This window comes from Mytilus edulis, chromosome 8 (genome assembly GCF_963676685.1).
Source record: "Mytilus edulis chromosome 8, xbMytEdul2.2, whole genome shotgun sequence".
In the NCBI taxonomy this organism is placed as follows: domain Eukaryota; kingdom Metazoa; phylum Mollusca; class Bivalvia; order Mytilida; family Mytilidae; genus Mytilus; species Mytilus edulis.
The window spans coordinates 82,729,188-82,745,077 of record NC_092351.1 but is presented as its reverse complement, the minus strand read 5'-3'; the positions used below and the strand labels follow the sequence as shown (position 1 = coordinate 82,745,077).

The 15,890-nt window shown below is 32.0% G+C and overlaps 1 protein-coding gene across 1 annotated transcript; it reads right to left on the bottom strand.

The window, feature by feature from the left end:
* On the bottom strand, positions 1-5,439 carry LOC139486440 (uncharacterized). Its single transcript, XM_071271318.1, has 3 exons — positions 5,037-5,439; positions 2,787-2,927; positions 1-1,277 (listed from the first exon to the last, which is right to left on the bottom strand). The coding sequence occupies exons 1-3, from the start codon at positions 5,371-5,373 to the stop codon at positions 892-894; spliced, it is 864 nt and encodes a 287-aa protein (XP_071127419.1). The 5' UTR covers positions 5,374-5,439; the 3' UTR covers positions 1-891.
* Between the last annotated feature and the right edge of the window lie 10,451 nt (positions 5,440-15,890).

Below are 15,890 nucleotides of genomic sequence, written 5' to 3'. Positions count from 1 at the left end.
TAATGTTTATTTTTTTTTATTCAAAGAAGTTTAATAAGCTTAGAATTGCGTCTAATTACAAATATCAATTAAACAAACAAAGACAAGCAATGATCAGTCATCGACATGGAGACGTCTTATTACAAATATAAATAAAACAAACAAAGACAATCAATGATCTGTTATCGACATTAAAACGTCTTATTACAAATATCAATAAAACAAACAAAAACAATCAATGATCTGTTATCGACATTAAGACGTCTTATTACAAATATCAATAAAACAAACAAAATCAATCAATGATCTGTTATCGACATTAAGACGTCTAATTACAAATATCAATAAAACAAACAAAAACAATCAATGATCTGTTATCGTTATTAAGACGTCTAATTACAAATATAAATAAAACAAACAAAGACAATCAATGATCTGTTATCGACAGTAAGACGTCTAATTACAAATATCAATAAAACAAACAAAATCAATCAATGATCTGTTATCGACATTAAGACGTCTAATTACAAATATCAATAAAACAAACAAAGACAATCAATGATATGTTATCGTCATTAAGACGTCTAATTACAAATGTCAATAAAACAAACAAAGACTATCAATGATCTGTTATCGTCATTAAGAAAGATATAATTACAACTGGACAATATACAACATGTACACTGATATAAAATTCAGTTACACGTTTTTACAAAAGCTATTGTGTACTTAATATAATCTTTGTCATTTTGTTAAATATTTTTTTGGCAGAATTTATTTATCAAATCTATTTTAAATTTGTGCATATGGTATTCAAATTAGTTACATTTTCAAAGGAAAGACCAATTAACGAAACAATTACTTAAAACAATTTCAGCAGGAAACATTGATATTCTATATCAACTTTCCAGTTTAGTGTATTTTGATAATTGTGAAACGTGAATGTAAACCATCACGTACATGAGTAGCCTTAACACCAACCTGTACCCACACAGTATCATTCGTGTTTAGTTCAATCGCTATAACTGCTGAAGAGGAATGCCACCAACCGCTCTGTTGTTTTTTATAATTCTTTGTGAATACTTTACCATTGACGTTAATATAAAATTCACTTCCATTAACATCAAACTCGAGTGTTACAGATAAAATGTACAAACCACTTCTTTCGCATTTAAACTTCCCTGTGCTTTTAAAGGTTGATAAATCACCCATTCCTTCACTGAATTTAACATCCGAAAACTTCACAACACTTCCAATAGACACGCTTAAATAGGTTGATACAAAAGCTGTAATGGCAACTGAAAAAATGAAATAAATACTGTTAAAATCAAACAAACCTGTTTTTTCGCTAAAATTGTGTTCGTAGAGATGATTACCATGATTACGGACTTTTCAAATAAAATTAAGATAAATAGGCATGATGGTTATTTGGTATTGACAATTGCCTATTTAAACATTTTGGAAAATCAGAACCTGAAGATTTAAATTTCGATACGAATTTATTAGGTGCTGTTTTGTACTACATTGTCACATAGTCTGAATATGAATTTTTATGTCATATTTTAAAAAATCAGAGTGCTACCATGTAGAAAGAAATGTCATTTTACTCCGACATACAATGTTGATTCTGATTCAGACTTTCAGATTTTGTACATTAATCCGGCTGTTGTGTGTTTATGACGTAGGGGGAGATTTAATAGCTTTCTTAACGTTATGCTAGTTGCTCGTTGTTGAAAGAGTAGGAATTTTAAGGTTGTATGGTCCGTTTAAAAATGCATATATTTTGCTCGGACGTATTTTTTTTTTACTCCAGATCAAAATGTGGCCTTCATGTTGTTGTTGAAGTTCTGTCTCTATTACGAACAGTTCATATAATTATCTTTTCTATAATTTGATTTAATTTATTTCTGAACTCATTTTATTTTATTTTTTATCACCAGCGTATTTAATGGCGTGTATGTATCTCGGAACTGACCCCCCGCTACAACCTCTCATTGCATCTATGTGTCGGTTCTTGTGGTGTATGCGTTAGCTTTCATTAATCTAGTGTATTTGTTTTTGATGTTTCAATGGTTTTACTGTTCTCAATGCCTTAGTTCGTTCCATTACCTTAACAAATGTATATTCAAAGCAAATATCTACACTTGGTCAAAATTTTAAATGTAAATATGTTGTGCTGTAAAAAAAAGATCGCAAAATGTTAATATGAACTTGACAAGAATATTTCCCAGGCATTTCTGTTAAACTTTATTTAAAATGATGCGAATATTTCCCAGTCTTTTCTTGAAAATAATGATATTACATGTATGATTGTCAAGTTTTGTTAGACAGTGCTAGTTAATGCTTTTATATTTACGTTATGGTAACGTTGTTCAAAATGTAATATTTTGCCGTTGACTTAGATAATTAACCTGTGCAATGAATCTTACTTAGTGTACTTGTTATCTCAAGTGTTAAAAAGTAATTAACACATATCAGCTCAATAGAATTCTTTTAAGTATCGAAATCATTTTCTTTGTGCTGCCTTATCTAAGTCGTAATTTAAAAGGTTGGTTCCTAGTCTGTTTAATTATCAATTTATATTTCGTTGAAATATGCCATGTGAGCCTTTTAATTTAACAAAATATTTAGTTAATAGCAAGTTATTTAAAAGTTAATAATGTTTCCATTGTTTACATAAGCTCTGTTATTGTATTTTTTTATTTCCCTAAACATATTATATTTCAAACAAGTTAAGTCAATTACATTTTGCCATTTCAAAACTCGCCATTTCTGTATAGGATGACTCAAGCTTTAAAAATACGAACCTCTTTCAGTGCTTCTAGTGACATCGGATTTAAGACCGGACAATTTTAATTCTGCGAGTTTTTGTTGTTCCTTCATTTGTTTAATATCTCCCTCCAGCTTTTCCACCACTGTACTTAAATCCCTTTTTCGGACAGTTACATCTGAAATTGAGTGGGTTACATAACAATAAGTTTTTGCATATCACTGCCTTTTTTTAATAGTTTACCTACATTGCGGAAGGACTAGGTCAAGTGACAGCAACTAAACAAGTTAAATTCGGCTGACAATAGGTCCGATTGGGGAGCGGGATTAAATAAACACCTCATAGGTTAAAATTTTGTATTTACGTCAGACGCGTTTTTTGTCTATAAAAGACTTATAAGTGAAACTCGAATAAAAAGAGGTTACAGGGGCCAAATAAAGTACGAAGTTGAAGAGCATTGAGGACCAAACATTCCTTAAAGTTTTGCCAAATGCAGCTAAGGTAATCTGTTTTTGAGGTACAAAATCCTTCGTATATCAAAAATTCAAAGTTTTGTAAACAGTTGGTTTATAATTATGACCGATGACTGTTTTTCGATGATTTTGTCGTGTATAGATAACATTGACAAAATACATACTGTTTGCTGGAGTCAAGTATCGGTGTTATGAAAATAACGCTGGCACGACAAATAACAGGTTACTCAAAATATAAATGTTTCATGTTTTAACTGATTTGAACAATTTTGTAAATTGTCAGAAAATCAAAACATGCTAAGGTTATAGTAAATCGTTGCTATAGTAAACGCACGAAGTGTATACGTTTAGACGGACGGACCACAGTATAGCATGCTTTATACTGCAACTACCTGTGTTTATTCCGAAACATAGTAACACAGCTATATTTTGTGCAATGTCAATTTCATCATGGAACACTTTTTTTACAGCCAGGGGTTCATTAAGGGATGAAAATAAGTTTGAAATTTGTGTTACAATTGAAATGCATTTTGTAGCTATGAATTTATTTATTTAAGTTGCAGTATACAGTATAAAAACAATATCAGGTTAATGTCAGAAAAATATCAACTTTTTTGTAATCGGCGAAAATTGGGGAATGTCTCGGTAGAACCTCGCCCTTCCCCAGTTTCTCAGCGTCATACAAAAAAGTTGATATTTTTCAGACATTGCCCTAATATTGTATAATATTGTATATATGTCTCGTCTAAGACGACCGTATAACAAAGACACAAATGGAACGTTCCACAATTAAGTTTAACGTACCATTGCAACATTGTACAACCATTGTACACGAACAAAAATAATTCAAAAAATATAAATCGCAGAAGATAATAAACAAGTGTTATCGTAATTAAACAATTTAGGAAACAAATAGCATATTCAATAATTGGAATAGACATTGACTTTGGTAGAAATGGAAGGTTTAATATTAATATATTGCTACCTAATATATATAATAATATCCCATCCAAGCCACATTTTCTAAAACTAAACCACTATAGGTCAAGGTACAGTATCTAACAAGAAGCATTGGCTTTCACCGAACAAGCTATAAAGGGCTTCCAAATGATATTAGACAAAGTGTCAAACCATTTAAACGGGACAATCAACGGTATAATATAAATGAAAACAAGAATGTGTCCTCAGTACACGGATGCCCCACTTGCACTTTTGGGGTCAAAAGTCTTCTTTGGCATATCATACGGAACATGTGTAATAAGGTTTAAGTTTATTGGACTTCAATTTAATCAAAAACTACATTGACCAAAAACTGTGACTTAAAGTGGGACGAAGGAACGGACGGACGAACGCACGACCGAACGGACAAACGAACAGACGGACGAACGGACCCAAAGACCATAAAACATAATGCCCCTCTACTATTGTACGTGTGGCATAAGTATTAATTGACAATAATGTGTGAGCCAAATACAGACATATTAGTTCAAATCACACTAATCAGTAAAGGTTAGAATAAACAAAGTCAATGCAATAATTTAGATGATTAACAACATCATTACCCAGAATCTCCATTTGAAGACCATCATTTATTATTTGAGAAATTGATACAGGATAGTTATCAACATGGTATTCGTATCTTCTACAATGAATTTTTACGAGCAATTTAAGCTATACTACCTTTCAAACTGACTGCATATTTGTTAGCGTATTTGAAATTAAACTCTATAAACAAGAGTTAAAAGATACAGAATAAACAAAACAACAATAAAAACTAATAAGACTGAAACGTCAATTTATCTAATTTAAATTACCTTTCATTTCCTCCAGGAAAGTTGATATCGTTTGATTATTAACAAGTTGTAAGTTTTCCAGAGCAGATTGAGTTTTCTTATCCACAATACCTTCAGCGAGGTCCTTCATTGCTACAGAAACAGCCTGTTTCACTTCGTGTGTTATCAGTTCCTTCAGTTGCTCTGTTAAAATTGAAATGTCTAACTCCGCTTTCAACGGTGCGTTTAATTTTGTGATTAAAGGTATGTCAATCGCAGTCGTACATTTTTCATCTTCACACGTGTTTGCAAACACGTGTCCATTCAGTGAAATAGTAAATACTAAAATAGCACATCCTTGCAGCATCTTGAAAGCCATAATGCTAAAATGAATCTTGATTGTGGATGGAAACAGGTCTTATACGTTGAAACTGCTTAAACATGTGATATTTTTATCACTTGTAGTCAATTATGATTAAGCAGGTCAGTTACAAAGTTTGAGTACATCTCTTAATTTCGACGTAGTAAACGGAAAACAAATATCATTCATGACGTTATAGCTAGACTTATGAAGTGATTTACATCAAATTAATCATGTTACGGGTTAAAATTATAACCGAACAATCAGAAATCCACTTTAACTATTAAGTTGTCATTTAAATTTGAAGTAGTTCTTGTTAAATCTCACGACAAGCACATGATGATGTTACTTAACTCAATTATTTAGAGAATGCTGTTTAACGTTCGTGACTATGGTATCTTTCGTCCCTCTTTTTTAATGAAACAATGTCAAGAGAAAGTTCGTAGCTTAAGGGTGGTTCTCCTTCTATTTTTCCAAAAGCTCGACTGTGGTAAAGATATATGGTTACATAGAAATATCATGTCATGGTAGTAATTACAACTCGTGGTAAAGTTGGGTGTATGATTGAGCTCTAGTGATGTATACCTACGCAGTCAATCAGGAAGACATTAAAATATAAATTTCAAAGCCTCCTGTAATAATCAATATCTCAGTGTTTTTTTAGCATCTCTTTGATGGGTCAGCATGCAGCATATTGCACGATAACATTCCTGTCTCTATCTAACTAATATACCGGTTAATACTCGATTAGAATACCTACATTTTGTATAATTGTTAATTTATTTTAGTCAAAAGCATGAATTATATGTGTGTCATTTGACGGTAAGCAAACAACCAACAAGTTAATCAAACGAATATCTGGTCCTATACAGTTGCCGTCTGCTCACGTCAATAGAATAAAAGACACGAGACGAAAACTATCACACGTCTAGTCTCTGAATGAGAGGCGAAAGATACCACTGATATCAAACCCATAGGTAGAAAATTAACTGAAAACGCCATGGCTAAAAAATGAAATGACCAACTTACAGACACCACATCATAAATACAACCTAAACGTTTAAGATTGTTCAGGAATCCCACACAATTAGGGGTGGTTTCTAGGGTTTACGAAGAGGCAGCATATCCTGATCCACATGTGACAGCCATTGTGTTGCTTATGAAAGTGCTTAGTCTTATTCCGTAGGTCATATTCGGGGAAAGGTGAAGAGATTGTAGTAACGACAGTTTGAACATATCCGTTGTAAAACAGATATCCCATAACGGTCAACCAAATCTGGATGGTGCCCTTAAAATTTAAGAAAGAATGATTGCAACTTCAACATATGGAACTATTGGTAGTATATAATCCTAGTAAACAGCATTCACTGAATCACAAGCACTGGACTATCGTATCAAAGGAGAGATATATACTCCATAATCAGACGCTGCTGGAATGTTGCTACATATAAATATAAAAATAGCAATGGTTTCTTTTGGACTGAACATATCGTTTTCAGTCATTCTTATTTTTAAACTTGAAAAACACTTAAGTAGATTCAATTTAAAAAAAAAAAAAAACCCCAAAAAAAAACAGTAGCTAGTACTGTTAGTTTAATAACACACATTCCAACTTAATATATACATGTGTATATTTTCGATACATATTTGTTGTCTGTTTTTCTCGATAGTCCAGTGCTTGTGTTCCAATCTGGGTTTGTTTTTTGTTTTGTTTTTTTGTGTTTTTTTTTTTTGGATTTTTTTTGGATTTTTTTTTCTTTGGTTAGACAGAACAAAAAAACAAAACCAAAAGTGTCTCTAAAAACGTAGCCCTATTTGTTACCTTTTATTACACTTATTTTGACCTTCACCACGCTATTTCATATTAACAATTGTATGTTATGTTTGTGTGTATGTATATATGATGTTTATTAGGTGCAGCTAAATATTGAACAATTTTGTTAATTGTATTGCATGCGTTAACCTGACAGAGACTTACGGTGATTCTTTAAAAAAAAATAATTATAGCCCATTTAAAAAAAAAATAAAAAAAATAAAGCATTCGTACAAGAACCAAATCGATTGAACATTTCCGTTTGCCGTACATTTTATGTTTATCTATGAGTACATACTCTAACCAGTCTGCTGACCACAGGTGTCAACAATAGATAATTGTGGTTAAGCTCGAGCAATTTCCCATTTTAAACCGTTATACATTGCCTTGAGATTCACGAATTACATGTAGTTCACTCACAAACAAAATATAACCGAACTCCATACAGTTGACCTCTTAAGCTAACGTAATACCCTAATATAAAAATATTAATTATTTGATAAGAATAAGTATATATTTGTTACATTGCTTGTGAATATTTAAAAAAAACAAAACAAAAAAAACCCCAAGAACTTTAAAGTCAAATATGTCGAGAAATGGGGTAATCCAATATTTCACTTATTAGTCTTTCAAGCATTACAATTCATTGTTCTATAGTTAGATAAGCCTTTTGAAACAACTATAAATTAAACGGGATTTTTGCCTGTCTGTAAATTGTATGTTGATGTTCTAACCTATTGTGTATTATATCATTATTTGTTATCAAATGTTTATAGCCCGTCTATATAAGTTTTTATTCGCAAATAGCATTTTTGGAACTTTGGGATAATAGTCATAACACAAATAACAATAACAACAATTTCTTTTGTTTAACCAGGATAGAAAAAAACAAACTTAAAGCTACCAACCTACTTACAGCCATGTTTATTGGTCACTGGCTAATAGTTGACTCATTGGCAATCATACTTTAGTTTCTTACGTAACTATCAAATACAGTTCCATTTAATTTTTTCTTTATTTCTTTATTATACAAAATTTTTTTTTCTAAATATAATACATAACTTCTTCAGTATTACAATATCCTATTTTCATTCTCCCATTTTTTTCATGACTTCCATATTTGCGAGGCTTATTTTTCGGCCTTTTACATTTTTCAACTTTTCTTGTTCTTACTTTTTTTTATTTTTCTGTGATGATGAAGGTAATGATGATGATGATGATGATGATGATGATATGTGTGTCAGTTTTGTAATGTTCTCCTACAGCAGTCCTCTCCTAATTCCTGTAACAGTTTATTCATGTAATGGATAACTGCGTCCAGGATTACAGGGCTGCTATAGGTATATTTAATAACAGAAAAAAACAATGGGGACCTTCATCTAATTTACACATAGCTTCCTATCTAGACATATTTATAATCAACTTACGTTGCAGTCTCCTCGTCTTCAATCTCTCTGTTTTACAAACAATTAATCCAAGATCAAACATTATTTTTCTGTTGTACGTACTTCATTTTCTCCTTATTATCGGAAATGTTGAAACAAACCCAGGCCCAAGTTTTCGTAATGAATCGAACGCACCGTCGGTGAATGAAACACAACCACAAGAACATTTTATATCCATTTGTAGTCTCAACATAAGATCCGTGAGAAATAAACTAAAATTTCTAAATAATTTTTGTGATGAATTTGATATTATTACGTTATCGGAAACACACTTAGATCCCAACATTGCAGATGACGATATAAAACTTGATTCCTTCTCTTCAAATATAGTCCGAAAAGATAGAAACAGCTTTGGTGGTGGTTTACTCATTTATGTCAAAGATGGTATCGGAATAAATGCACTCGAAACGAAAGAAGACGAATCCCTTTTTGTCAATATCCATGTTAAAGGTCAAAGCTTCTTATTGTGTCACACTTATCGATCGCCTAATTCAGTTAATAACTACTGGACACGATTAAATCATGCAATTGGGATGGGTTTGCAGGTCAATGAGAGAATGGTAATAACGGGCGATTTGAACTCTGACTTACTTACTACGCATAATAACAAACTGATTGACACATTAAATTTGTTCAATTTAACCAACGTTATTGAATTACCTTCTAGAGTAACGGACCATAGTAGCACTCTGCTAGATCCGATTATTATTAGTGAATCTATGTCATGTTCCTTTTCAGATGTTCTAAAAACTCCATCTGCAATTAGTGATCATGATGCACCTATTTCATTTCTCGAATGTCCAATGTCCGACTTTAAATCTTTTAAAAGAGAAATATGGCTATACGATCGGGCTGATAAATCCAAATTTGCTGAGAAATTAGACGAAATAGACTGGAATACTATGCTTCCCGAAAGTAAAACCACTAATGAGATGTGTGAATGTTTTACAATAGAATTTTTGAAAATAGCTAAAAAATGCATTCCTACTAAAATAGTAACTGTACGACATAATGACAAACACTGGTTCAATAATGACATAAGACGTGAAATTCGAATTCGAGATAGATTAAGAAAAAAAGCGATTAAATATAATTGTGAAAATAATATTATGAAGTACAAAAAACAGGGAAATAAAGCAAAATAATATGAAAAAAATCGCCAAAGAAAATTTTGAAACAAATTTGGACTGTCTAATATCGAAACAACCCTCAAACTCAAAAACGTATTGGAAATTAATGAAAACGTTAATTAAATCCAAAAAAGGTTCAGAAACCATACCCCCTCTCCAAAATATTATAAATGATAATGAACTGAATGATACTGTATATGAAGATGAGGAGAAATGTAATTTGTTAAACAAATATTTTAGTATGATTTCAAAGCTAGATGAAGATCATGTTGATTTGCCCGAATTTGATACAAAAACTAATAGTAAGTTTTCAGACATCCAAGTAAATATAAAAGAAATAATAGATATTATTCAGATATTAGATCCAAACAAAGCATCTGGTCCTGATGTGATCAGTCATAAGATGCTAAAGATGTGTCCTGAAAAGGTAGCAGTTCCGCTCCATATTATATTTAATAAGTCCTTAAGAGAGGGGATATACCCAACTAGATGGAAGATAGCAAATCTGATACCCATTTTCAAAAAGGGAGACTCATCTCTGCCATCAAATTATAGACCGATATCCTTAATTAGTTGTGTAGGAAAAGTTATGGAAAGAGTTGTGTTTAAGCACTTATACAATCATTTAAAAGCTAATAAATTAATTTATGAGTATCAATCAGGATTTCTCCCTAAAAATTCAACTGTTCATCAACTCCTAGAAATATATAATTGCATATTAAACTCCTTGGAAAAAAAAAGATATAAACTGTTTTGAATTCTGTGACTTCTCTAAAGCTTTCGACAAAGTTTGGCATAGGGGTCTTATATGTAAAATGAAAGCGTATGGTGTTGACGGAAACGTATTGAATTGGTTTCAGAATTATCTACACGACAGAAAACAGAGAGTAGTATTAAATAACTCGTCTTCTTCCTTCTGTAATGTCTCAGCTGGTGTTCCCCAGGGATCAGTTCTGGGCCCTCTTCTCTTTGTCTTATATATTAATGATATTGCTGATAAGCTTACTTCACTGTGTCGGCTATTTGCTGACGACACATCATTCAATTATTCTGATAACGACGGAGAACAGATTAAATCTGTTATCGATCGCGACTTGAAAGAGCTGGATGTTTGGTCTTCTAAATGGCTTATGTCATTTAACCCAGATAAAACCGAAATTATGATATTTCCAAATATTGAGACTCCAGACTTTAGCTTTTCCTTAAATGGTAAAAATATACCTTTAAGTACATCTCATAAGCACCTGGGAGTTAATTTCAGTAGTGACGCAAAATGGAACAATCATATTGAAAGTATAATTACAAGTGTAAAGAAACACTTAAATGTTCTACGTAAACTTAAATACCGATTATCTCGAAATAATTTAGAAAAACTATACTTAGTTTTTATTCGACCCATTTTTGAATATGCCACGGAAGTGTGGGATAATTGTGGAATAGGCTACTCACATAAATTAGAAAATTTGCAATCAGAGGCCGCAAGAATAGTAACAGGCCTACCAATATTTACAAAAACTGAAACTTTATATTCTGAGGTTGGCTGGGAATCTCTTTTTGAAAGAAGAAGGAGAAGAAAATTACAGATGTTTTATAACATGAACCAAAAGCATGCACCAGAATATTTATATAATCTTGTACCTCCTTGTGTACAAAGTACAACCAACTACCCGTTGCGAAATGGTCATGATATTATTGTTCCATTTTGTAGACTTTCCCTTACTACTGAATCGTTTATTCCCTATAATGACGTGAATGGAATAAACTTGATCCAAAAATTCGCAGTGTCGACTCTATTTCTAAATTTAAGAAAGAATTAAAAAACGATAGTCTATTATGTAAAATTGAAACGTTTTATTTGTACGGCCCAAGGAAATTAAATATAATCTTAACGCAATTGCGATGTTCCGCTTCATTCTTAAACAATGACCTATTTAGAGCTAATATTATAGATGAGCCTTCTTGCCATTGTGGGTCCGATATTGAGGATGTCTACCATTACTTCTTCGTTTGCCCAAAATACACATTATGTAGAAAAACCTTATTCCATAACCTTAACTGGCTATCTGAAAACTTAGTTTTAGATACAAAACTATTAATTTGCGGACACTTGGAACTTTCGAACGAACAAAATATTCAAATTTTCAAACATGTTCAAAATTTCATAAAAAGGTCAAACAGATTTCTTATGCCTTGATAGAGCGTTATTATTACTGACACGGAACGTCATCATTGTCATCAATTCACAAGTCATCGTCACAAAATTATACGACTTTTCAAACTTTCTTTTTCTCTTTTTACTTTCTATCCTCTTTGTTCACCTATCAAAGCTAGTATTATATTGCATAAATTGTTTGTTTTATATGCATGTCCATTATATTATATTATTATTGTAACTTTATATTGTATTATGGAGAAGACTTCAAAGTGTGATTTACTTGTGTCTAATCCATTTTGCTTTAATTCAGCAAATAAAATATGTTTAAACTAATCATTTCATTTTTTTTTATCTGGATGCATTTATTATCTTTTTTTTAAATCTGCTTGAATGAACATGTCTGAGTAAAACCACGTATGTATCATATTGATTGAATTTTCTTAAGACAAATTCGTGGTATACAAGCATTCCCAGAGAAACGTGATATGGTCTTTAGATTATTGCGATGCGTTGTGTATTTTGATCGTTAGCTTAACTAAGGCGTTAAAGATAGAACTACGTCTGCCATTATAAGTTTATATTCAATCAAAATAGAACGCGACGTCACAAAGATAGCGGTCGTGCCGCTAAAAGGTCAGTTAATATTAGCGCAATTCTGTACATTCTCAGGCCGCAAAAAAGGATAATTTACTCAAATGAGAAATATAATATGAAAAATTCTTTAATTCAAATTTAATGTTATCAATTTTGTCACTGTTCACGTTTGAATAATTTAACACTTTTACAAGTCTATCTAATAACCGTATATTATGGAACAGTCTATACATAAACTAATTTCTCCTGTGCAGAAAAGTGCATTTACTGTCATCATTTGTACTGCGTATTTACAACGGATAGAGATGCACATTTGGACGGTTGGTAATTCCTGTGTCGGTCTTGATAACAGCGGATCGAATGAGTCCATCTTTTCAACGAACTAAATGTTGTACAGCTGCTTTCCACATTAGACGATTTGTAGTATTGTGTTCTTGTACAATGTCACCTATTTGTATTGTTTGTTCATTTCTTCCAGATGTACGGTGGAATTCACGGAGTGACGTCAGATATTCCATCTTGATCGAAAGTGGTTGATTAGTTTGATTTGTCTCTGTAAATGTTCATTCAGTTTCACGCAAATCTTCGGATGTAACACTGTCAGTATTCTGTTCTGATCGGCGTCAGCGGTTCGGGATCTTTGATATCAGTAGAAACTGATGTTGTCGGACGATGGTTAAGGGTTACCTCGATTTCTATTACAATTCTATTCAACATTTCCTTAGTGACACATGACTTTCCTAGAAATACTTTAATTGACTTTTTCGTGAATCCAATAAGGCGTTCCCAGAAGCCTCCAAACCATGGTGGTCTGTTGGGTATGAATTTCCCCTCAGTTCCTTGATAGGAAAGTTTTTATTGTATCTGGTTGTCTTGGGTTGATCTTGTAATCTTTTGCATTATCAGACAACATAATTCTAGGTATAGATCTCCTGGCGACAATTCTTTTAAATGCAAGGACTCCTCGGTTAAATCTGTGACTATCTCCAAGTGTATAGCTTGTGTAGCAGAGAAAGTAAATAAACACATATATGTTTTGTTTAATTTGTTGTGTTTTCCTGTTGTGTACAAAGCTCCTGTAAAATCAACACCGGTTACTGAAAAAAAGTTCTCGTATTTGACTCGAACTTTAGGTGGTGGTTGCGGATCGAGTGCGCTATAAGGCATTCCTTTAGCTGGATTTGGCAAAACTTTTAGGAATTGTGGTCCTCAATGCTCTGCAACTTCGTACAATTTGGCCTTTTTAACTTTTTTGGATTCGAGCGTCACTGATGAGTCTTTTGTAGACGAAACGCGCGTCTGGCGTATGTACAAAATTTTGTCCTGGTATCTATGATGAGTTTATTTAATGCATTGAATGCATTTACGAATTTGTGATTTGTCGCATTGCCTTATTCTGAGTATTCAATATTTCTGTTGAATGTAAGCGATTGTATTGTTAAGTCGGGCATGTAAAGTCTTAGTGTGTGCATCTATTACGAATATGGACGTAAGACTGTTTTGTGTTGACAATAACAACGGATATTTAGTACTCTCTTCCACAGGTGCGTTTTGTATTCTCCCGGTACATCGTAGTAATCCATTGTTGTCTGTATATAGTTTCAGTTGTCGAACAAGTGGCACTTTATTTGTATTTCTGTCATCTGTTATCTGTAACTGCTACTGGTAATATACATGTACTTTTTTGTTTTCACACGAAAAGCAATTTTGTTGTCAATTGTTGTAATGTTATTGATAAATTAATTAAATAAATGATGTTGTACATACAACTATTTGAAACATGTACATTTTTACATAATTTTTTTCCTCTTTTATGATTCACAGCATTGGTCATGAAGAGAGTTATTAGAAATAATGCATGCCCTTATCCTGAATTAACAGTGTGACAGTCTAGATCTGTACCAGGTGAAGTTTTACTTTAAAGTATACATATATATGAAATTTAAGAAAAGAGTTAATCACACTCTAACTATTGCTTATCTGTCTGATTCCAACTTATAATTATATAGATACAATTTATCAACAAATTTTATTTATATTTCTATATCAAGGTATAAATGATAACAGGTAACTTTTTAAAATCTGAAATGCTAACCTTGTTAATCATGTTAATGACTGTTGAGAACTTATGCTACCTAATACATCATTTGTACACAAATAAACACAGATGGGTATAGGTAATAAATAAAATAGATACATGTACGTGTTAATTGTTATATTATGCTTTGTCGTGAAAAAAAAAATTGAAACATGAACACATATATACCATGACTTTTATTTTGGTGTACACATATTAAAGAGTTATCTAACATGTTTAAAAGCTAAAACTTCTACGAGATTTTTAGTCTTTTTGTTTCCTCATTTGATGCAATTATAATGCTTGCATTGGTACAGAGCTATTTTCAAAATAAGAAATAATAAAATGTGGTATGATTGCCAATAAGAAAACTCTTCCCAATACACCACATGACATACATTGTAGAAATGAACCACTTTAAGTAACAATAAAACCTTCAACAATGAGACTATTGCACATACTCAGCTATAAAAGGCCATTAAACAAGAAAACTTACTGCCTGATTATTGAACAAAATAATAAATGAAAAATAAGTATGATAGACAGCAATAAAATATGACTACTGATTACTTGTTCCTGACTTAGGACAGGCAAATACAGAATAAGGCAGGGTTAAAAAAGAGGGATGAAAGATACCAGAGGGACAGTCAAACTCATAAATCAAAAATAAAGTGACAACGCCATGGCTAAAAATGGAAAAGGGAAACAGAAAAACAATAGTACACATGATAAAACATAGAAAACTAAAGAATAAGCAATATGAACCCCACCTAAAACTAAGGGTGATCTCATGTGCTCTGGAAGGGTAAGTGTATCCTGCTCCACATATGGCACCCGTCGTGTTGCTTATGTAATAAAAAATCCGGTAAATAGTCTAATTCAGTAGGTCACATTCGAATTTTATTCGAAATTTACCCGTTATAAAATTTATAATAGTGGAAGATTTAGCAAGCAGAACCGAGAGAATTGTGCATTGATGAAACAAGCATGAAAATTAGCACGAAACATCATTATTATATCATGTATATACTTTTTAAGAAAAAACTGCTGGCCAGGGAAAAAATATTTTTTTCAAGATGGCCACGACCTTTTAAAAGATGGCTGTTTTTTTTTCTATTTTGAAAATATGTTTTTTCTGGAAAACTTTTTCTGTGACCTTCTTTACGTGAAAAATCACTACAAAAGTCTAAAAGTCTGAAAAGACCAGTTTTTGTCTTAATTTGCATGAACTTTTACTCGACATTCTCCAAAAGTATGACTTGTGTCTGAATTTTTCTTGACAAATTCTCATTTATATCAAATTTGTATTAAATTTACTCGA

Coding starts and splice junctions, on each gene's coding strand:
- LOC139486440 (XM_071271318.1), bottom strand. CDS start 5,373: ATGGCTTTCAAGATGCTGCAAGGATGTGCTATTTTAGTATTTACTATT. Junction 2,928..5,036: donor TTTCCTGGAGGAAATGAAAG/GTAATTTAAATT, acceptor ACTCAATTTCAG/ATGTAACTGTCCGAAAAAGG. Junction 1,278..2,786: donor CACTAGAAGCACTGAAAGAG/GTTCGTATTTTT, acceptor TCATTTTTTCAG/TTGCCATTACAGCTTTTGTA.